The sequence below is a fragment of the Copadichromis virginalis genome, linkage group LG5, assembly GCF_057382275.1.
Source record: "Copadichromis virginalis isolate Kocher_CV1m ecotype Utaka linkage group LG5, C_Virginalis_male_GT1.1, whole genome shotgun sequence".
Classification (NCBI taxonomy): Eukaryota; Metazoa; Chordata; class Actinopteri; order Cichliformes; family Cichlidae; genus Copadichromis; species Copadichromis virginalis.
This window is the reverse complement of record NC_140622.1, coordinates 23927969-23950522: the sequence shown is the minus strand read 5'-3', so window position 1 is coordinate 23950522 and position 22554 is coordinate 23927969. Positions and strand designations below refer to the sequence as shown.

The 22554-nt window shown below is 39.7% G+C and overlaps 1 protein-coding gene across 11 annotated transcripts in view; it reads right to left on the bottom strand.

Moving 5' to 3' along the window:
• The window catches only part of atp2b2 (ATPase plasma membrane Ca2+ transporting 2), a 98164-nt gene that overhangs the window by 68110 nt on the left and 7500 nt on the right, over positions 1-22554 (bottom strand). For 3 of the 11 annotated variants that reach the window (XM_085456892.1, XM_085456881.1, XM_085456886.1), the window contains exon 1: positions 8296-9453. In XM_085456892.1, coding sequence (XP_085313018.1) covers positions 8296-8494 — 199 coding nt within the window. In that variant the 5' untranslated portion in view covers positions 8495-9453. Of the gene's footprint in view, positions 1-8295; positions 9455-16115; positions 16271-22554 lie in introns of those variants that run through there. The other 8 variants (XM_085456887.1, XM_085456889.1, XM_085456891.1 and 5 more) reach the window with 6 other exon arrangements.

Here is a 22554-nt window from a genome sequence, read left to right as displayed (position 1 = left end):
CCATTATTATTGTTCCCTAACATCTGTTAGTCCTTTTTTATTACACCGAATTAAAAAAAGTTTGCACTAGTTTTGTAATAAGGCATGCAAATGGTTTATTAGCTCTCACTACCAATTTTTCTAATCTTTTATCAAAGTTTAATTGGAATCATTTAGGTTGCTAGGGTGAACCTTTATGGGTTTCTCTTTTATATCAAGCCATCAAAGCTTTTATATCTCTAGGTTTGATGGCATGTGAGGTAGCTGACTTCTCGTGTTTCAGTACGCTATCAAGCTTTCAGATTCAAGTGTCAGTGCAGCTGAAAGGTTGTTTTTTTTTCCTGATTTCACATTCCTGACAGTCTAGGATCATTTAAAAGCACTTTGTCATCTTTTAATAACTGGATTTATGCATGATATCGTGCTTTATATAGTGTAATTTTACTGTCATCTGGTCACTATTTCACAACAGCTGAGCAAAAGGGGAAAAAACGTGCAAAAATACAAGAAAAAGACATCAGAGAGACTTTTGTTTGTGGGTGCACTGTAGCAAGCCCATGTTGTTTTCTTATGATTACTGCTTATCACTAATTTGCAAAGAATTGATGAATTATTGATGAGCCTTTATTGAAAACAGACTTTTTTTCATGACATCCGAAGTATTACATGAACCACTCATTAGGGCACCAGTGTAAATCTTCTTAATACCGCATATAGAGTGGTACTGCAGTGACTGACTGCTGTGCCAGATTACTGCTTCAGTCTGCCTCAAGGTCACTGCTACTACACTGCAGAACACCTGTGTGAGTAGTGGTGTACATGTCTACGTATGCGTGTCTGCCCACAGTGTGGTTTTGCTTTCTCACAGAGCAAAATGGCTGTGTATCATTTATAATCTGTCCTCTGAGAGCCATCTCTCTCTCTCCCTTCTTCGCTGCCTCCAATTTCATTCCGTCTCTCTTTTTTTTCCCCTACCTCTTCCAGCCCTTTTACAGAGTCACTAGGGGAGGAGGGAGCAAGAGGAGGGCAGATACAAGAGGAGCAGAGGAGGAGCAGAGCAGGAGAAATTGTCCTTATTAAAGAGACGGCAGCGCCATGTGAGAGATCCCTTGTGGGACAGAGATTAAATAGACTGCGTCAGAGGGGAACGTGCTCATGGTGCTGCGACTGGAGGACGTGATTAGTATGAACATCGGGGATGGAGAGATGGAGGGAGGGTGGAAAAGAAAGGGGGTGAGGAGGAAAGGTGTGATGAGGGACAAATAGATGAGAAAAATGGAGGTTACGATCAGAAGAGGAGAATGAGCAGAAATGTCAGAATGCACACTGAAATGTGAAGAGAACACAAGCAGGGAGGAAAACAAAGAGAATATGGGAGTGAATGCATTAGAATGAGGACTAAAGACGATGAAATGGGAGAACAGGTGGTGTGTTTCAACTGAACTCTGCAGTCCCAGAAGGGAAAGAGAGAGGAGAGGTGAAGAAAAAGAGGAAGTGAGAAAAGCAGATGACAAATGAGGGGAGAAAACACTCTCCTGGGCAATGTATAGAATTTATAAAGCCCTCATTACAGTAACAGTACAGAACATTGGGACTAAAGTGTGTAGAGTTGCATGATTAGAAGCAGTAACAGCAGTACAGCATAGTACAAAAAGAAACCAGCGGTTCCTGTGTGACTGTTTTCAGGGGATGATGGTCTCAGCAGTGGAAACACATTAAGCTGATATTTTGAACAGAAGCAAATCGGACAGTTTGTAATGAAGTCATAAACTGTATATAAAAGATGGAATCTCTCGGTTGGTGAAATCATATTTTAAAGCCTCGAGCTAAGCAGTTTGGCTGCTGTCATCTTGGGTTTTCAAACTGCACAATGAGAGGATCTGACTGAGCGTATTCTTGTACTGTAGCCAAACATATGCCAAATGTTAAGCCCACCCTTAGGCATACCCTGTGTTTTGACTCGACAGGAGACCATCATTTACAAAAAAGATTAATCATGTTGTATTTAATACGACATGAAACTAGTGATTGAAACCATAAACTAATCAGTTAAGTGTTCACAGGGGTATAATTCAACCCCTACTGGCCATTAGAAAGAATGCAGATTTCAAGCACGTTCACCTGCATTTGATTTGAAGGCCACCATATGGCGATAGCTGTTGTTGCAAAAATACTTCCAGCCCTGTAGAAATCTACGGAAAAATATAAATGGCTACCTTTTATGGTTATTCTTAACCACTGATTTTAGAACATACTGAATAAAAAAAGGATATTTTTATATCTGGATCAACATGGCAAAAGCAAAAAGGCTCATCTCGAAGCTTCAAAACAGGACTTCAAAAACCAGAAGCTGACATCATGGTAACTATGTCCATCGCTAAAGTAAAGCAAGGACAGATATGAAGGACAACAACACTAAAGAAAAAAACAGAATGGGAATAAGCATCAAACTCAAAAAATTCTCAGTTTAAATCAACAACAGAAAACAGGGTGGAAATATAATCATGCTGGTTACGCTAAACATGCAATTTTTATGTCCTTTTGCCATTTATTTATTTATATTATTTATATAATGTTTAATAACTTACCATCTAAATAAGTGTACAGAGTTGTTTGAAAATGTGGAATGTGGATTTTCCTCTACAAGGATTTTGATGCTGTGTAAACCTAATTCTAACTTGTGTCTTTGTGTGAGGAGGCAATCCAAATCTGGTTTCAAATTACATTCTGATGAATAAGCTCAGTTTTCACTTTAGAGATGGAACTGTTTACTCAAGAACCAAGTTTTCCCATGAGAAGTGCAGGCAACGTGCATGATGTGCCATCTGGTTATGCGCCGCTGGTATTACTGCCACACAAGGCCATGCAGGAGCAGTCCCCTTCTTGGATCTGTGTTCACTCAGTTACAGTCATGTGTGTTACTCATCAAAGCCTACTATGCTCTGTGGTTTATGAAAGCCAATCTGCTTAAAATGAAATTTAGTCTTTTTTTATATCAATAAAAAGTAAATTTTATATTATGTGAAAATATTTTACTAGGTTAGAGACAGACAAGTTTAAAAATTTGGAGCTACTTTCATAGCATTATTGCATTGTTGCTAACTTAGTAAAAGAAGTGAGAATGGAAGACAGAGATGATGAAGGTTATAGATTTAGAGCAAGTCTATTTAGGCTACGCTGTACACTGGCCCACTGGGATACCAGCGACCGACCAGTACACTGAAATAGAAATGGGAGCAGAGGAAAGAAAAGAGAAGAGGGGGGAGAGGTAAGGTGTGGTGATAGATAGGGATGGGAGACAGAGATAAAGGGCAGCTGGGGGGGGGGGGGTTGATTAGGAGGAAGCTTGGTGGAAGTAGGAAGGACAAATAAAGACAAAGGCAGGTAAAAAGTAAGACAACGTAAGCGAGAAGATATCCATGGCATGGTTGCAAAGTGAGAGCAAATCATTTTACCAGTTCTAAAAAGGTCAGTTCAATATGTTGAGGTCTGCAGGTTTTTTTCTTGCAGACAGATAACAGTTTAGCACAGAGGGTGGGGAAAACAGCCAGCCAGCGTGATGCACAATCATCAAATATCCCTCTTGTTTGCCACATGCAATTTCTTCCCAGCTTCTTCCCATACTTTTTTAAGTGCACAGACCTCTACATTTGACCTAAATTAAAGATCCCATTTGGTTACGCAAATTCTGTTCTAACAATTGAAGTGAAAAATGCCACCCTCACACCTGAAAAACTTGACATTGTGTGTATAAAATGAACCAGATTAGCTTTTTTCAAACCCATGCAAGCTTGAAATAGTCCTATTAACTTTTTGTAGAGTGAAGAAGAGGCAAAAAAGTGGTGGATAGTAGACATGAGGTCGTGGTATTAAAATGATCAAGCTGTGAGCATAATCCTGTTAGATACACAATTGCAGTGTAGTTAAGGTTTGTAGCTAATTAGTTAGGACTCAAAAACAGGTGTGAAACGGTCTATGTAGTTCTAGAAGTTGTGTCCAAGCAGAGGTTGAGAGTTGTAGGTAACAGTGATAAATAAATGAGGCACGGCAAAGAAAAGCATTTTAAAGGAAAGGTGTGAGTTTGAAGAAATGAAATTTAATTATTCAGACTCAGAGAGGCTAGAACAGGTTGTGTGAAAAAGAAAATCAGAATTTTACTATTATTGTTGCATCTTCAAAGTTTCTCATGTATTAATTAGTATTTATTGCTTAATCTAATGTAAATTACCACTGTAGTTTTGCAATGTAGAAAAACTGTCTATAAAATGTGGGCTCTAATCCCATCTATATTTACAACTGCTTCCCTGCAAATGTTTGCCTAAGTATCCTCCTACCCTCGTTCTCAGCATCAAAAACCATCAATGCTTTGAGCACTTCTCTATCATCCAGACCCTCGAGGAACGGCTGAGCTCTCTCTGTTGATTTCTCGTTCCTCCCGAGGAGGATTACTGATGTGTTGCAGCTCTCTACTGTGTCTTATGAAACCAGCAAGTCAACTCGCACGAAAAACACCTTTTCCTTTTGTCTTCCGAAAATCAGGTCATATGCTGGTCGGCCTCATGCCATATCTTCTCAGAAACTAAGCTGTAGCCTGACAGCGCATCCGACCCCTGAATGACTAATGTCATTCACCTGCTGGCTGCCTGAGAGAAACGTTAGCTCTTCACTCCTACACTCACCTTCTTGGTAACTACATCCTGGGTAAAGGTACTGAACCTCTGAAGGCTAAGAACTGGAGAACCCAGAAATTTTAAATTTAAGTGTATTTCAGTGCAGTGTATTTCCCAGAAATATAACTATTGTATGTGCTGATTTTATAGCGATTGTATGAATAATGTACATCTGGTGGTTTGACTGCAGAACTGGGTTACTGCTGAAGAGTTGCTGTAGGTTAAATGACGTGTCCACCAGTTTGGTAGATCTGTTTTGCATAAAAATTATAGCTACAAATTCAAAGCATACTATGACTGTAATATTTTTAACACTCAAATTTTACTAATGAACTGACTCCAGATCAGCATACACGCTGTTGTGTTGTTGCTCTTGACTGTCTGATTCTTGAGTACTGGGCTGGTTTTTGAGCTTGATTGACTGGTTTCAGCTGGTTTTGTTACACAGACCTGAAGACCTGGGAATTTGCTTCCAAATACAGGATGAATCATCATAGAAACAATGTAACACGAGGGTCTCTTATGATCTAACACAGCCCCATGGGACACATTCATAGTACACAACACACATGACGGCAAGCCTTATAAAATAACTTGAAAGAGCTACCAGGATCATCTTTCTAATATAATATAATGTATTTTCTAATATACAATTGCACCACCCACCCACTCAGTTTAAATTTAGTCACTGATCCTGTCAAAGAAAACAATTAATTTATCAAAAGTAATTAAGCCTAACCAGGCACCAGGGAGAAGACAGCCTGCTTGTTAGCAATAGAGCTCAGACCCTAACTGAAAAAATGACTTGTTAAATGGACTGACCAATTAAAAATCTTCAATAAATAAATATGGTATATCCTAAAATATACGTGATAGTGTGTCTATAGTGTAGTGGTTGACACATATGCCTGACAAATGAAAGATCCCTGGAGACACAAATCCCATGGGGGTCTGTGTCAGGAAGGGTATATACTGTAAAAATCTGCCAAATAAAATATTCGGACTTACCTGCTGTGGTGACCCCTAAAAGCAGCTAAAAGTAGTAATAAATAAATATGATACGGGTAAACCTCCTTGAGCTGAAGTAAATCCACTAAATGGTACATACTGTATGGTGAATTAATAATTAATGGTGCACACATTCGATGTGATGTACTATTTTAAGTAATGCAGTCAGTATGTGACTCATATATATTGTTAACTGCACCACAAAGATGTATTTTTTTTCCACTTCTTTTATCTATTTTATTGTAAAAACTGGGTATATCAAGCAGAAAGCAGTATATTTTGAAGGACCGTGGAGTTCTACATTTGAAGGCGATAATCTAATGCCAGACGTTTTGGGTGATTTAATGTGAGACCTTCATAGGTTTTAAATGAGATGCATTTGTAATTATTCCTTGAGCAGATTAATTTGCTTTTGTCTAATGTTTTAAGGTAATTAAGTATGGGTGTAGACAACAGTATGTTAATGATTACAAGTCCCCTCTTTTTATTACATTAGCTTAAAATTTTTTGTGTGTTATTGCACATTGGCAGGCTGTGATCCTGGGTTAGTATTTAGTTGACTGATAAAATGTAATATTCAATCATGTAATCATGATCCTCGTGAGAATGGGAAAATGAATTTATAATTTTATGTCTGGTATGATAATTTTATTGCTAGCTCAAATTCAATTTATTTGAGTATCACTGTAACACTGCAGGCATTGTTTCTGCTCATATTGCGAATATGGTGATGAGCAGTAGTCACCACAATTAGATATTCAGCACAAGGCTAAAGAAGTGGCACTATAATATAAACTGAAGCATAACCTTTTAATAGTGAGTATTTTACAGCATTACTGGTTCTTCTCTAGTTAGGGAATTTTATCCAAATGTGAGGGCATGTTTTCCTGAAAAGCTCACTCGCAATTTTATGCGTGTTACAGCGGTGTTTTGAGCATATTGTGGCTTCCGTACTATAATAATTTCTTCTGGGTCAAGACCCTCCTACTCTTGCTTTTCCACAGTATTAAAGATTTTCAATTCCCCGAGCATCTCTCCATCCCCCCAATCCTCAAGGGGCAACACTGTCCATAAAGTTATTTCGTATTTCTTTGCTTTCTACCAAGGTGGACCTACTGACGTTCTGCATGTCTCTACTGTCTCTTGAGAAAACAGTCGTATCCACCAACAGTCTTCTCTCCTATCTGAAGGAAAACAGGTCATTCACCAAGCAACTCAATGCCAACTGTTCTTGGAAACCAAGCTGTAGCCCGACAGTCCATTGAGCCCCTGAATGACTCGTGCCATTCACCAGCTGGCTGCCTAAAGGAAATGCTAGCTCTTCACCTCCCAGTCAGCCACTACATCACGGGTGTAGGTATACATCAAGGAACCAGGCTTCTGAGAAAACTGAAGGGTAAGAATCAGTGTTCTATCTGATTCTGTGTTCAGTTTTGTTTTAATCCATCTCTTTAAAAATATTTATTCACTATTTATTTAACCGTGCAATAATAATAAAAGAATTATTTTTAAAGTTTCCCTAAATTTATCTAGTTTGCTCTTATAGCCAGTGGGCGTAACCATGAGTTGACCTAGAAATGGTCTGACAGAAATGAGACGATCAGGAAACACAATCTTCTTTGGGTGTCAGCCTATAACGTTACAGGCTACCTCTGATGTCACACTGGTGACACTACAGGAATACTGATCAATTATCCCAATGTCTGGGGAGGTAGATGATTTAAGTACTGTGATAAATATTCAATACGCTGGTGTAGCTATTCGAGAGGCCAATTTTTCTGCTTGTGGGGATTATGCAACCCCCCAAAAAAGCAAGTTATGCGTAGAAATAGAATAACTAGACGTGTATATATTTAAATGAATGATTTATGATGACAAAGCTATGTTAGGTATGTATTAAAAAAAACTGCTTTAAGTTATTGGGCTGGAAGAAATACAACCACCATTATGGATTTTTGCATCATGTTCTTAAATGAAAATCTGTAAGAGCAAACATGCTACGCACGCTAGGGTAAAACCATAGAGGCACATCTGCATGTAAATTCTTACTGTTTTATTTTTTAATTAAAAATAAGAAGTAGGAAACAGATTAGGATTTGGAAAATTTTATGCCATTTCTCTCATGCCCAAGAACCGCAGCACATCCCACATGGCCAAAATCTCTACCGTGTTGCTCCAGCGACCTGCTCCTTCAGGCTATAGCCAATTGGTTGAAAAAGAGAATGACAAGGGAGGGTGGGATGCTTTTGCAGGGGAGGGGGGAGTAAGGGGGGGCTAAATTGTCCACAGAGATTTCTGTGCATACTGAACAGAAATTTTCATTAGTCCCCTCAAACAGGACTCCCTCCCATGTGTACTTTGCTGATGTTGTGTTTATGCATTTCTCCAGGTGCTTTACAAGGTTGCTGCATGTCTGTGATTTTATCAGTGATTTTGGTATCAAAGAAGCAGGTTATCCATTCAGAAGGTTATGGTAATCCATAAAATTAAAAAATAAAATACAGAACAGATACTGGAAATCTGCAGTCTGCATAGGAGGACATATTCTTCGAGAAATGGTCTTTGGTATAATAAGTACCACTGCATCCATTTTCACATTCACAACCACGCACATGCATAAATAAGCGCGGTAACTCACCTTCTGTGGGTGAGGTTTTCAGTCGTTTGCACAGTCCTTCTACTCCCCCGGAGTCCTCCTGGAGCTTGACCACCGCCTCTGTTCCACGCAGCTCCATCAACGAGCGCAGCTCCATGAGCGAGCAGCCAAAGGCTGCTGCATGGTTGCCCTCATTTCTTTGGTTCTTGGCGTAAAAATCGCTGTTGGACATGTCTCCCATGATGTCAGCTAGTTAAGTCAGTTAGATTAGTGTTTCTTATTGCTTATAGATCAAACAAAAGCTTTCACAAGAGAGCTCAGTCTCTTCCAAGAAAAAAAAAAATCCAAAATAGGTGTGAATGAGGCAACAGCAACAAAATGAGAAAAAAAAATCTCTTCAAAGAAAAGTAAGCAGATACAGGGATTAAAAAGCGGAAAAAATCCGTGGGGATAAATTGATGAGCAGCTTCTCTGTTTCAGGAAAGACAGATTTCAGCAGACAAAAAACCATCAGAGAAGAAAAAGAAGAAGAGAAGAGAGAGCAGCAGAGGAGAGGAAGAGGAGGGGATGAAAAAACACAAGTGGGGAGCATCCAGGTAAGCACTGGACAGCCCCAGTGGTCAGGTCCTGAGAAGGGCAGTGATGGTAGATGCAAGTCCTGTCGGTCTCAGGCTCACCACGGCTGCAGTCCAGACCCGCTCCATGTGTGGCTTCCCATTGCTGCTATTCTGCTGTTGCCTCCGCTGCCTCTCTGTCTCTACATGGTGGTCTCCCCCATCACTGCTATGGAGAAAGAGAGGAAGAGAGAGGGGTGGGGGGTGAATTCAGGAGACGAATTCAAGGAGGACAGAAGGTGAGGGAGGAGCAGGGAGAGGCACAGAAAGAGAGCACAGGGATGAGCGTTGCGTTCTCAGGGCAGGGGTGAATGCAGCGGTAGATGGTGCACGGCTGAAGGACAGCCTCTCCTGGCTGCTGCAGTAACTGTTCCTCTGCTGTCTCTATCTACTGCTGATGCTGCTGCTGGTGCCGCTAACCTCATTCTGAGGACACACTAACTGACAGAAAAAGAGAGAGAGATAGAGCGAGAGAGAGCGAGAGGGAGAGGATATGAAAACGAGGGAGAGAGGAGAATGCTCCTTTCTGGTGCAGAGCGGAGAGGAGTTGTGCGCGGGCGGGAGGCTGGGGCTGCTCTGACGACAAAGCGGAGAGGCAGAACGTAGCTCTGCGCTGTCATGGGAGGATGGGCTGAGCTGTGAAGCTGCTGCTGCTGCTGCTGCTGCTATCTCACCACTCGTTCTTCCTCATACTACAGTATATGACCTTTTCTATGCAGTCACTCTGCCTCAGTGACACACTCCTCTCCACCTGTTGTCTTATAATGCTTTGCAGCAATGAACTGAATCAATGTCTCCACCTCTTTCGCCTCTCTCTTTGCATTTACATTTAAAAGCAATGACGACTGTAATCACTAAATAAGAGTTAACAGACATCTGGTGATCTTAAGTACCAGGGCTTGGAATAAACATCCACACGAGGTTAAAATTTCACCCAGACTGCTCATGTAGTTCATTTTCTGCTTGTTTGCTTATGTTTTCTTTTATTGTATTACATAAACCAAAAAGCAACAATTTGCATGATATGTTGACAACAGATATATACAGAATCCTTACACCTTATAATTTAAGTGACTTAATCAGTACCATCGGTGACCCAGCATGCCACATGCTGATCGCATCCTGACTAGATTAATCTAGAAACTCCTCAGGATGGGAGTCAGGGCATTTGCTCTCATCTGGGCTGCTAATTATCTGTTAAAGCATCCTTGTTTTATTCAACTAGGGACCTCCTGGCTTGAAGTGGCTAGTAAAATACACAGGTAACAAGAGAATCTCTGTTCACTCTAATTCCAGGATGACTTTGACTCATGCTACGTACAGAAAGTCTCCAAAGACTCTATGTGGTAGCATGTACCCTTTCTAACAATCCTTTAATCCTCATAGGTGACGAGGTAAGAATTCAGCATTACAAATACTTGGGTACGTTTCATAAGTAGACTGGATGGGTGGACGAACACTGGTGCTGTTGACATAAAGGGGAGGAACGGACGTTTTTCTCTGAGGAAGCCCAGATCTTTCGCTCTGTGCAACAAGATGCTGGGTACCAATCTGTGGCTGCAAGTACCATCTGTGGTCTGCAGGGGAACAGCATCAGTGCCAGAGATGTCAGCAGGATCAATAAACTCATTCGCAAAGGCAGAACTACCATTGGTCAAAACCTGGAGACGGGGAGTCAGGAGGTTACGGAAGAAACTGCTCTATATCATGCACGACCCATTCGACAACATTCATCACAGACAGAAAAAGGAGGAGCCTGAAACAGACACATTCAGCTTTGCTGCCATAAATGTTTTAAGAAGTTATTTTTACCTTTCATGTTAACACTGTCATGGTACTGGGTCGTGTGGCCTAGTGTTTGAGTTTTTATGTTTCTTTTTTATTTATTTGTGTTCCAGTTTAGCTCATCTAGTTAGTTTCTAGATTGCTGTTTAGTCCTTTGTCTCTTAGTTCCTTTTGTCACCCTCCCCTATACTAAGTCTCCCTGGTGCGTCTATCTGTCATGTTTCATGTCTGTGTGGTTCTTGTTGTCAAGTTAATGTCATGTCTACATCTCCATGTTTCCTGTTTTATTTTGGAGTCTACCGTGCCTTTGTCATTGTATTTAGTTTCACTTCCCCTGTCCCGTCATTATTTTCATGTCAGTCAGCTGCTTTCCCCATGTGTTCCCAGTTCCCCTAATCACCTCCTGTGTTTTTAAGTCCTCTGTTTCCTGTATCTCATTGTCAGGTCGTCTGTTATTCCCACCACAGTCTTAGCCATAGTGTTTTGTAGGTTTTTCTCATAGTTTTCACTGTGTTTCAAAGTAGCCTTAGTTTACACAGTGTTCATAGTTGTTCTCAGTTCTTTCTTAAGTTTCATTGTTTTCTTGTTCTTTGCTGCCACCATCCAAATAAAAGATCGCTTTTTGTTCAACCACCAACTCCTCTTTCCAGTGTCTGCATCTGGGTCCTGCTCCTCAACACAATCGGCGCACCCCTCCATGACAAACATTGCACATTCCCTCTGTGTAAAACTAACAACAGACACACTGTGTACCTTTTGCTATACTATCTGAACACCCTGTTTTTCTTACATATATAATTTGCTGCCTTTTTGCATAACTGTTCTCACTGATCTTTTTCTCATTAGTGTTACTGATTTAAATGTATATATTGTGTATATGCTAATTAGATGTTCTGTGTCTTGTTCTGAAGTGCAAATTTTGCTCTTTATTTTATTGTAAGTGTTTATCTGTTGATTATGGTGGAGTAACATCTATCTATCTATTATTGATGTTTTTATTCAAAGTCAACCACTGCCTCACAGCTGCCCTTTATCACCACCCACCCACTCAGGGGGGGACCTGGAATCAAAGCACCATTTTGTATTTGGTTGAATGCTGCAATGACTATACTGTCTATCCATCATCTGTACTGCACAACATCAATACTGCAAAAAAATTTCTGTCTGAGGGCCCTCAGAGACACTTGGCTTATTCAGATAATATAATCACACCGAAAAGCACAGTCAGCCCCCCAAAAAAAACTAATAGCGTGGCTGGTCAATATCTTGTCAGTCCATCCCACAAATTATGAGGCCACACACAGTATTCTTTTTATTTAAGGCGATAAGAGTTCACCTTTTTACTAAGCAACAAATTTGTACATGTAAAAGGCCAATGGAGCAAATCTGTGCTATAAATTGTCATTAATGAGGTGTATCCATAGTGATTTCAGTGAACAAGAAACAGCTAAAACACATTCCCAGCGATCGCTGCTGAGACTTTAAGTGCAACCTGTAACTAAGAAGTAACAGAGCTACTTTTTTACTTGTATGCTTTATGATGTCATTGAATATGCCCTGTTTGTCCCTATTTATAAGTCAGCCACAGACAGGACATTATGACATTTGTCTGCACATTTGTTCCTGTTTGGAAGCAGCCATGGGAATAAACTACTAGGGATATACCTGCTTAAACTGGCCAGACTAACACAGTGAGCAAGGTGTACATTCAAGTGTGATGATAGGACTAGTCACACAATGACACAACAGTGTGCTTGGAAACAGCAGGACACGACCTTGTCACAGAATGGTGTTGAGAGACCCTGCCAACATGTGAATATGCATCTGAGGGATGGATGCACTGTGTAACTCCACAGGCTCCAGCGCTGCATGCTAATGAGCTCCAGCTGTTTTTGAAGTTATAGAGTTAGACGGCAATGGCAAAGCCACTCGGACATTACGACTCAACAAATGTGTTCACCCTTTTAGTAAAGCTGATTACAGAAAGTGATTCCAACTCAGAAAAATGTTCTGTTTTTAACAACCAGCATATTAATTACATTTGTGATGAACAGTGTTTGATGGTTTCTTGATTTGGTGAACTTGAAAGACTGGATGTTCCTTTCTGTTTTTTCTCAAACTTTTTATACTGCGCCCCTACCCCTCGCCTGCCCCTCAGGTCCAATCAATGTTGGCGTTACTGTGTGCGTGCCAAGGCAGACATCTGCGCCTGCAAGATCCTCCAAAACTGTCAGATGAAAGTAAACAAATGCTCTCCCAGAATGTGTGTGTGTGTGTGGTTGAATGAGAACAGAAACGACATCACAGGTAATTCTCTTTTGCACCAGATGGACCACCTGCAAAAGACAGGGACATGGTCACTATCACTTTTATGCTGGTAGACCTGCACTGTAACAAAGATTATCATGCCCTGCAAGTTTATATTTATCAGCAAATCAGTCAGTAAGCCAAAGTGATAATCAGATGAGACAAATGGAAACAAACTAGGCTGTGCATCCTGTAGACTGTGAAACTGCAAATCTGAACTGGCAAAGCACAGACTGTTCCGGGGTTTACCAGCATACCCAATAACAATTAAGAAAAACTGATCATTAGATCAAAAGACCTGACTTGAGTATTGATCATTAGTAGGGATGCAACAATCCCACATTTGTATCAGATATCAGAAGAGTCCTGATCCAAAAGGTTGGATCAGACATTGATGACAACTTGTCGATCTACAGTATGGGCTGATCTTTCAGTTCAGGTCTATGTTCTTATGTATTTAATTTACCAGCATCTGAGGCTTAGCTAACATAGCTGAAATAGGTGCAGTTTGGAGACCAACAGCTTTTCTCTGTATGTTTGAACAAGTTTTATTATTTAACTGCAAAGTGTGTTAACTGTGCGTTCAAGTGATGGAAAAGCTCCAATGAGGGGAGTGCTTAAGCTTCTCTTTCCAGCTCGCTTTCTGGCTCACTTTCCCTAATGCATGGTCAGAGAGGAAAAAGTAGTGTTGTTTTCACACTTATTGGGAAGATTTCATTTAACTTGCAACTATAAATGACTGCAGTATGCAGACGGCTAATGACTTCATTTGAGCTGAAGTGAGATGAGTGCAGATAAACAAACTGTTAAAGTAATAAATTTTTTCTTGCCTCTTCTTTAATTTTACTGATACATATCAATTCAGGAAATGTTCTTTTTTGGACGGGATTTTTTGCTAGATTTTATTTAGCAAATTTAGCAATGTTTAAGTCAATCCTGATGGAAACGTACACATGAACTAATGTTTCACAGCCTCACAGTGAGAAATTGCTCTCCTGCTTTCAGCTACTAACTTTAGGGGTCGCCAAATTGGATCATCTGCCTCCAACGCCCTGTCCCTAGCTTCCTCTTCTGTAACACTAGCCCTCTGCTTCTTCTTCACTATATCCATGAATCTTCTGTGTGGTCTTCCCCTTTTCACCCTCCCATATTCAACATCATTTGTCCAATATATCCTCTATCTCTCCTCTGCACACGCCCAAACTGTCTCAGTCTTACCTCTCTAACTCCAAATCGCTCAGCCTGAATTGTCCCTCTGATGTACTCACTTCTATCGAAACAAAAATATTAACATATTTAACTTTGCCACCTCCAGCTCAGCCTTCTGTCTTTTTCTCAGCGTCACCCTCTCCAAACCATGCATCATAGCAGGTCTCACTAACATCTTGTAAACCATCTCTTTTGACTCCTGTTGCTACCCTTCTGTCACAAATACAGCTTATTTATTTAACACTGGTATCAGATGGGTACTCAAGGTATCAATATTCTATCATTGATGAAAAAAGTTGAATGGGTGCATTCCCTAATCACAGAGATAAAAGGGGATAAAACACTGCTTAATCTATCCATAATAGGATTTAAACTACATATTGATTGGTCTGAAACTAGTTTAAAGACATTTTTTAGGAATGAGTTGCCAAAGAAAACTGGAAAATCAACAAGTTGCTAAAATCTAATCCAAACTAGAGCTTGATTCCAGATTGGCTTGCAGGATGAAGCGCAACGTGACTAATATACTGCAGAATGTCAGTGCAGCTCATTTAACAACATCTGTTTATTACGGACCACGTGAAGCTTTGTATTTCAAGCTTCATGTTGTCACATTGCTGCTGGTGATGGTGGTGTTATACTCTGCTGGTGTGCAGTTGGCTATCTTTAAATTATAGTCACATGCAAGAGTGGGAGATAAGATGAGAGGAAGGGAGAGAGAAAAAAGGAACCCGGAGACAGCCAAGGGAGGAAAGTTGAAAGATGGAGGAAGGCATAGATGAAAGGAAGAGTTTGAATGAGTGATACATAATCATGAAATAAAGAGGGGAAAGCAGAGAAAGTGCAAAGCAGAGGGTAGATAAAGGTGAGGTGTAATGCTAATACCTGAGCCGAGTAACTTCAAAGCAGCTGATGCTCTACTTTTTATGGACTGCAAACATACAGACATTTACACTATCTTTTATGCGCACAATTGATTTCCTCTTTCCTTGGAAGGGAGGTTGTGGCTGCAAAGGGAGCCATTGGTGGTCTTACGTACTGAGATGAAACTCTGATAAAAGGTATGATCATTCTTCAATGTTGTAGGCGTCTTTCTTAACTAAAGTGCTAAAGATTTGTATCTTTTGTTGATTTCTTAGCATCCTGATGACACCAATATGTTCTACTGCTACCACCCCAACCTGTTTTTCTCCATATAGTGCCACCCAATACAACAAATTTCGATGTAGTGTTCTTGCTTTCCTGTCTATTTGCACCTGACTGAAACTCCTCCTGCTGTGCTATCCTTCTGTCTAATTCCCTGCCTGTGTGCCAGTTCATCTACATATTTGTTGGCATGCCCCTCATGAGCTGACAGTGAGTAATGAGTAACATCTGATTAAACACTGAAGGAGAAAGTGCACATTTTGCAAAAATTAACAGCTTTTTATCTAAAGTGCGTAACACACTTAATGGGACTTTATGAACTTAAACACCATATGGGAACAACATTAAAATGTGGAGCCCAACAACCAGATGCTAAGAGCATCTGACCATAATACATTATATTGTGTTTGCCTTCTAACTAACTCCTAAGAAATCGCAGAGGAACGCATTATCGGTAAGACACAAAAAAGGCCTTTTACATAAAACCAAACAGCTGTTATCTATAAAGCTTGTGACATGTCATAGTCACAGATAGAGATTTCTAAGTACTTACAGAGTACAAATAGCACGCACAGTCCACTAATGTATTGTCATCCCACTATCTTATCACTATTTTTCAGCCATTATGCTTCGCAAGATTTCCATTTAGGACACTTAGCTTGAGATTCACTCAAGGATACAGGTTATAATATTTTGAAATGCAGTGTGATGACAATATTGCAACCATTTTAAGGACGGATTTCAAATCTGCACAATATGTACAGTATAAAAATATATATTTAACTTTAAAATTGATCTTACCTTTAATGCTAACATTGATGTATTGCATTATGTTTAGTCCTCTCTCTCCTTGGTCTCTCTTTTCTGCTCTGTGACTGTAAAGAACAAGTGCTAATGATGAACCTGTGTTCTAATAATTGCTGCTTTCTCCTTGATGTAAAGTTCCTGGTCTGACAAGAAGTGGGCAGTTTGCTGCCCTCCAGTGAAGTCATGTGCATTCTCTGTGCCTCTCAAAATGTCCTTGAGCACAGTGAGGCAGAGCTGAGGTATGAGCTGTGCCCACTGCAACATTGCCACCAGCATAGCTGGCATACAGCCCCCCCTGCCTGTGACATAAAATAGTGCAGAAGACTTTAGTAAGAGCTGTTCTGCACCTTTGCCAGTTCACAGATGTCACATCGTAATTTCAGTTTTACAAATGCTCACAAGTTCGTGAAATGACATCATGCTTTAAATTTATTAAATGTTAAAAACACTCTTTTTTTTTTAGGCGTTCATGCAGGCGGGACAAAAATAACACTACAAATTACAGAAAGGAAAAAATGAACAGCATACTACCAAAGTCTCAAAAAAATATAATACAAGCTTCTCAAATGTACCATTTATTGCATGTAGTTTGAGTGGGGTTGAGTTACAATGCAAAGACTTATAAACAGTGATGTATGATAAGTTCAATAAACTCCATCACTAAAACAGCATCATAATGCATAACCTGCAAAAGACTGCCAGTTTCTGCAATTAAAAAAGGCAGTTTGTCTCATAAAACGGGGGTAAGAAAATAATAAGCAGCATAAGCAGTGGCACAATGTTCAGGGAATTCCCAAATACATGGTGCATTAGGTAGCAGCTGCTGTGGAACACATACACACACATACACACACAAACACACAACCAGACAGAGAGAAAGACACATTAACTGACATTGTCTCAGAGGTGAATTGTTATATAACAACCACACAGAGATTCTTCTTTCAGCCACCATCAGTGCTCTCTAATTGGGTTGAAAACAGCTGTCACGCTAACTATGTGCAGACAGAGCCTGACGAAAAATAAATACATTTTTTCTTCACTAACCAATGCAGGAGCTCGATAACGACTGCAGATCCAACCCATGTCAAGCTAAAAAGAAGATAAAGAAAGCAAGAAAGGTATCACAGGAAGAGGAAGAGCAACAAATACCCATGTGAATATGTACTTGTTCAGTTAGTCCATGAGTACTTGGTAGTATCATTTTGGCTTTGTACACCACCGCAGCTGATTTTAGATCAAACAATCAAGATGTGATTGAAGTACAGATTTAAAGCTTTATTTTAAAAGAGTCTACTATTTTCAGAGGCACAAAAGTAACACTAGAATTGACTGACAAGCAGTTTCGTGGCCAGGTGAGGCATGATCCCTCAATATTTCATGAGACATTAAGCAGACAAAAAATCAGGAGATAATTCCAAGTATTAAACTTGCATTTCATATTTTTTAACTGGAGATCTCGAAGCTATAATTAGGCTTAAAATAAACCCTCTTAGACAGTTAAAAATTTTAGGACTGGCCAAATCAACAGTCTGGTTTATTTTTTAAAAAGAAGCAAAGCACTGGCTTGCTCATTAGCTCCAAAAGGCCTGAAAGCCCACAAAAGTCAGTTAAAGAGAAGATGACAAAATTATTTCTATGGTTGAGAAAAGCAACTACAAACTCTAACCAAGCCCAGAACACTTGAAGAGCTAAGTGTATCAGTGTCAAAATCTACAATTAAGAGACGCCTTCATCAGTGGAAATACAGAGAGCTGTTACGCTTGAAAACAGGAAGGCCAGAGTCGAACAGATCTGGAAGCAAAAAATAAATAAAAACAATCTTAGGAGAGATTAAACCAAGATGAACCGGCATCAAAATGATGGAAAGAGAGACAGATTATGATCTCAACCATATCACATCATCTGTCAAACATGGTGGGGCCAATGCTATGGCATGGGCATGTATGGCTGCCAGTAGAAACAGGTCACTGGTCTTTGGTGGTAACGTGATTACTGTTAGAATTACATGGATGACTTCTGAAGTGTACATAGCTATACTCTAGGCTATACTGTGATCTGTAAACAAGCAACTGAATGCAGCTGCACTAAAGACCTCGCAAAGCCTCTTAGGGGAGGAAACAGCATTTGGTGATTTGTTCTAAAATTCAGGCAGTCTGCAAAAGGATGACTGCAAAGAATTTTCACCCACGTATTAAAAACAAACAATCCTTACCTTGTAAATGATGCTAGTCCAACCAATTATTTTTTTACAACTGAGAAATGTCTATAAAAATATAAGAAAAAGGCGTTGTATCACATGCATTTTCTAAATTGCTAAGTGTGCAGTTCAATCACATCTTGATTTTAAATCCACTGACCATTGCCCAAGTATTTATGGACCTAACTCTGTTTGTGGTTGTGTGCTAGGGGTAGCTGATGAGGGGCTTTTGAAGACAGTCAGTTGGCCAGACAATGCCAATGGCTGCAGGGGTTGCTATGTGTCACTCCAGACTAAGATTAAGAAGCAAATAGGTGAGACCTGATGATAATATGCTATAGCTGTAAAACGACTGGGCTAAAGGACAGAGGACAAGGCAGTGAGTAATGCAAACATTTGCACCAAATAGTGAAGCTCTCATGAAAGGCATCTTTTAGCTATACAAGAAAAATAATTCTTTTAGAAGACGACTAGTGTCTCAATCATACGTGATGCAAAGAATCCAAAGAGGTAAAGAGGAAAAGGATAGATCTGGAACAAGGAGAGGGATCAAGGACGTCTGCAACAGCTAGAGTGATAAATGGGCCACAAAAAAAACACATAAAAGGTGATAAGCAGATATTGTTGCTGACCTCACCACCACTACAATAACCAACACATCAATGTCATACCTTCAAACTATTGATCATTGAATTGTTAGAACTTGTAGAATAAGCACATCTTGAACAAGGACGTGTATACTGAGGTCTTTTTCTCCAACCTGCACTCCCATTCAGACTTGCTAATACTCGCTGCCTTTGTTGGTTAACTTGTTTAGTAGTGAGACAGAATAAGGCATATTTTGCTGACGGACCATGAGTTTGCATCTCTGGTGTGTCGCTGTTGCAATGCCATCTCTTGCTTGCATCCTGACTTCCACCTGCTACTTTTGCTTTTCTTCTTTTGAAGCACACCGTACAATTTTGGCAGGTACAGCGATGTGACATTTTCTCTTGCCATGCCCATGCTTTTATGCTCTTCTTATACTGCCTGGACACTCTCAGTCTCTCCCGTTATTTTTAAGTACAGCATTTTTTTCCATAACATTGGTTCATTATTTGAAGACTTGCAACAAATAACTTTTTTGTACTTTCAAGTGAATACATTCGCAGCCCAGTGCAAAAATAATTTTGCTCTAATTAGCTCTAATTCGCCCTTCATAACTAATGTGTCCTTTATAACTAGCCTGTTTAAATCTTAAGGACTACATTTTTCATTACTAGCTTTACTTATTACAGGCAATTCCAGCCAGCTGTCTCCTTTACCTTACTTTATTTATTCAAGTCTCTCTCAACTTTTCAGTTGTTTATGTTACATGAGGCCATGAGATGCTGAAACTGAAAATTAGCAAGGGGTCAATCTCATTAGTCAGTCACATAGCCATTAGCCAATACGCACAACCTGGATAATCGTTCCTTCTGACGCGTACGACCTTTCCGTGTGGAGTTTAAATGTTTTCAGCATGCTTGTGTGGGTTCTCTCTAGGTTAGGTTAACTGGTGATTGAATGTGAGCACGAACAGTTAACTGCCTGTCTCAGTATTAGAGCTGCAATAGATAGGTGACCTGCCTAGGTTGTAGCTTGCCTTTCACGTTATGACAGTTGGGATGGATCTACCGATTTAACTGTAACTAAGGGTTTCAGGTGGGAATTTAAATTTTCTTTCTTATTTATTATCGAAACAAAAACAAATCTTATTATTTTGCAAACATTACAATGCAATAGTGACAAAACATCATATATGCAATAGTTACCACTAGGTGTGTGGATTTATTTGGAATGACAGAGGGCGACGTTATCAAAATGGGCATGTAACTGGCACGGGTGGATTGCTGTGTACACTTTGCCAAGGCTTTGGCTCTGTACTGTAGCTCTCCACTGACTCGTCCTAAATCTTTGGAGCTGACCCTGCATATTTATGGTCTGCAACGCTACTTTTATAATGTAACAGAGCTTAACAAGGAAGAGAGAATATATGGTTTCCCTATACAAGAAGCCAGGGATGCATTACTTAAAACACTGATGTGTTCATTTTAACAGCCAGTGGGGCGGTTTGCAGCTCTGCAACATCATAAATACACTTTTATTTATTTTTCTTTCAATATTTTAATAGTTTGTGCAGCTCTAATTAGCTTGCACTTGTCATTAACAAAATGACCTGGATATAAATTTGGGCACCTACAAAACATTCCACTTCCATGTGTGTTTTTTGAAGACTGTAGCATCACACCAATTTGCACTGCTTAATAAATCTGGCTCTAGGTTTTGTTTCTTAATTAAAGCCAGTTTAAACTGCCTCACCCATATCTGTGGTACATTGTTCAAATATTAAACAGCCTCCCTGAACATCGCCAGAAACATGTATGGCAGGCAATACCTGGCAGACTCAATTAAAACATGAGCACAAAGAACCAAGAAAATGTAATGGGGTCAACCTTTTCACTTTTGACCTTTCTGATGGATAACAACTTTCACACCCTTTTAGCTTCAGGCTCACATCCAGCTATCATAACCTTACCTGCCTGAACCTAGTCCAACCTACAAGAAGTCTCTTTTATTTTATTTCAAACTCTGGTTTACTCCTCGAGGAAAGTATCACATTAAACAAGTGAATGACACATGTGCTTATGGGGATTTTACTAATCCATACATATTATGTCACATGGTCCAGTCCACACGTGGTATGGTGAATAGGAAAAGACACTGAGCCTGGCACTTGCTGCAGAGGGTTTCAAACCAAGAAAGAGCCTGCAAAGTATTTGAGTCACCACCATTTTCAGGGATGAATGGTCAAAGCTTAGATTTCATGAGGCAGAGACTGTGAATTCCAACTTGTAAGGTCTGGTTTTGGGATAAATCTCTGACATAATGATATACTCTGACTACTCATATGAGCATGTGCACAGACAGTGAAATTTTATGTCGGTTCTTCACAAATGCCACTAAAGCCAAGTCTAGCGCGTAAGCAATGGTTTATAGAAAAAGTGGTTTATGTCAAATGTCAAAAGTTCATGCTGTTTCATTGCCAGAAGAGGTTACCTACAGTATATGATGATGGAAGTAGAGACGACAGCTCGAGCAATTCTTTCACATCTGTAGATGTCACAGAAAAGGAAATGTGCAGAGCCACACATGAGTCGCACGAATGGCCCGAAGCCTTCTGGTTTCTGGCAATTTTTAGAGATGACTTTAATATAGAGCCTGAAATTAATTTGTCACTACACCAGCACTACTATACAAGTACTAAATGTTAAGTATCAAAACTCAGTTTAACCCAAGTGATCTACCAGTTATCCCCCCTGTGGCTCAGAAGTCAAAGATCTCCAGTTTAATTAGAGCCAGCCAGGAAGAGAGATAAATCCCTTTGGTGTTTAGTCAGGAAGGTAGAGAAACTTGATTCTGCTATTGAAAAATACCTTTGTTGCCATCCCAAAGTCAGAATTTCAAATTACTATCTCAAAATTTCAGGCTGAAAATTTCAACTTCTTAACTCAGACTTCTGAGAAAATGGCTTGAAATTAAGAAGATATCTTCAAATTTTGAGTTATTAAGCCCTACTTTTGACATAATATTCACGTTTTTTTTTTCAGTGGCAGAAACAAGCTTCCATAAGAATTAAAAATCTGACAAATCAAACATGTGGAGGTACCCACTGCACTCTAAAAACTAAAACTGAATTTTTGAGGCAACACTTTTACACGTATAAATATTGAGTAGATTCAAAACCAGTCAAATCTGTTCAATATACTTGATCAATTGAATAACTAAAGCTTAAACATATTAAGTTGAAATAAATAATTGTAGTTGTTACACAAACATGAAAAAATTGAGTAAATAACACTGACTTGCTTGGTCAATGTAACTGAAATATAGATGGTCAGTTAATCCAAAATTTTGTTCCATTTACTTAATATTGTAAACCGAACGTAATTAAAATTATACCTAATATTAGAAATGGTAAATGGCCTGTATTTGTATAGCGCTTTACTTACTCCCTATGGACCCCAAAGCGCTTTACACTACATTCAGTCATCCTGAATGTGTGTGTGAATCATTCAGTAATTCACACACACATTCACACACTGGTGATGGCAAGCTACATTGCAGCCACAGCTGCCCTGGGGCGCAGTGACAGAGGCGAGGCTGCCAGACACTGGGCCCTCTGACCACCACCAGTAGGCAACGAGACTATCG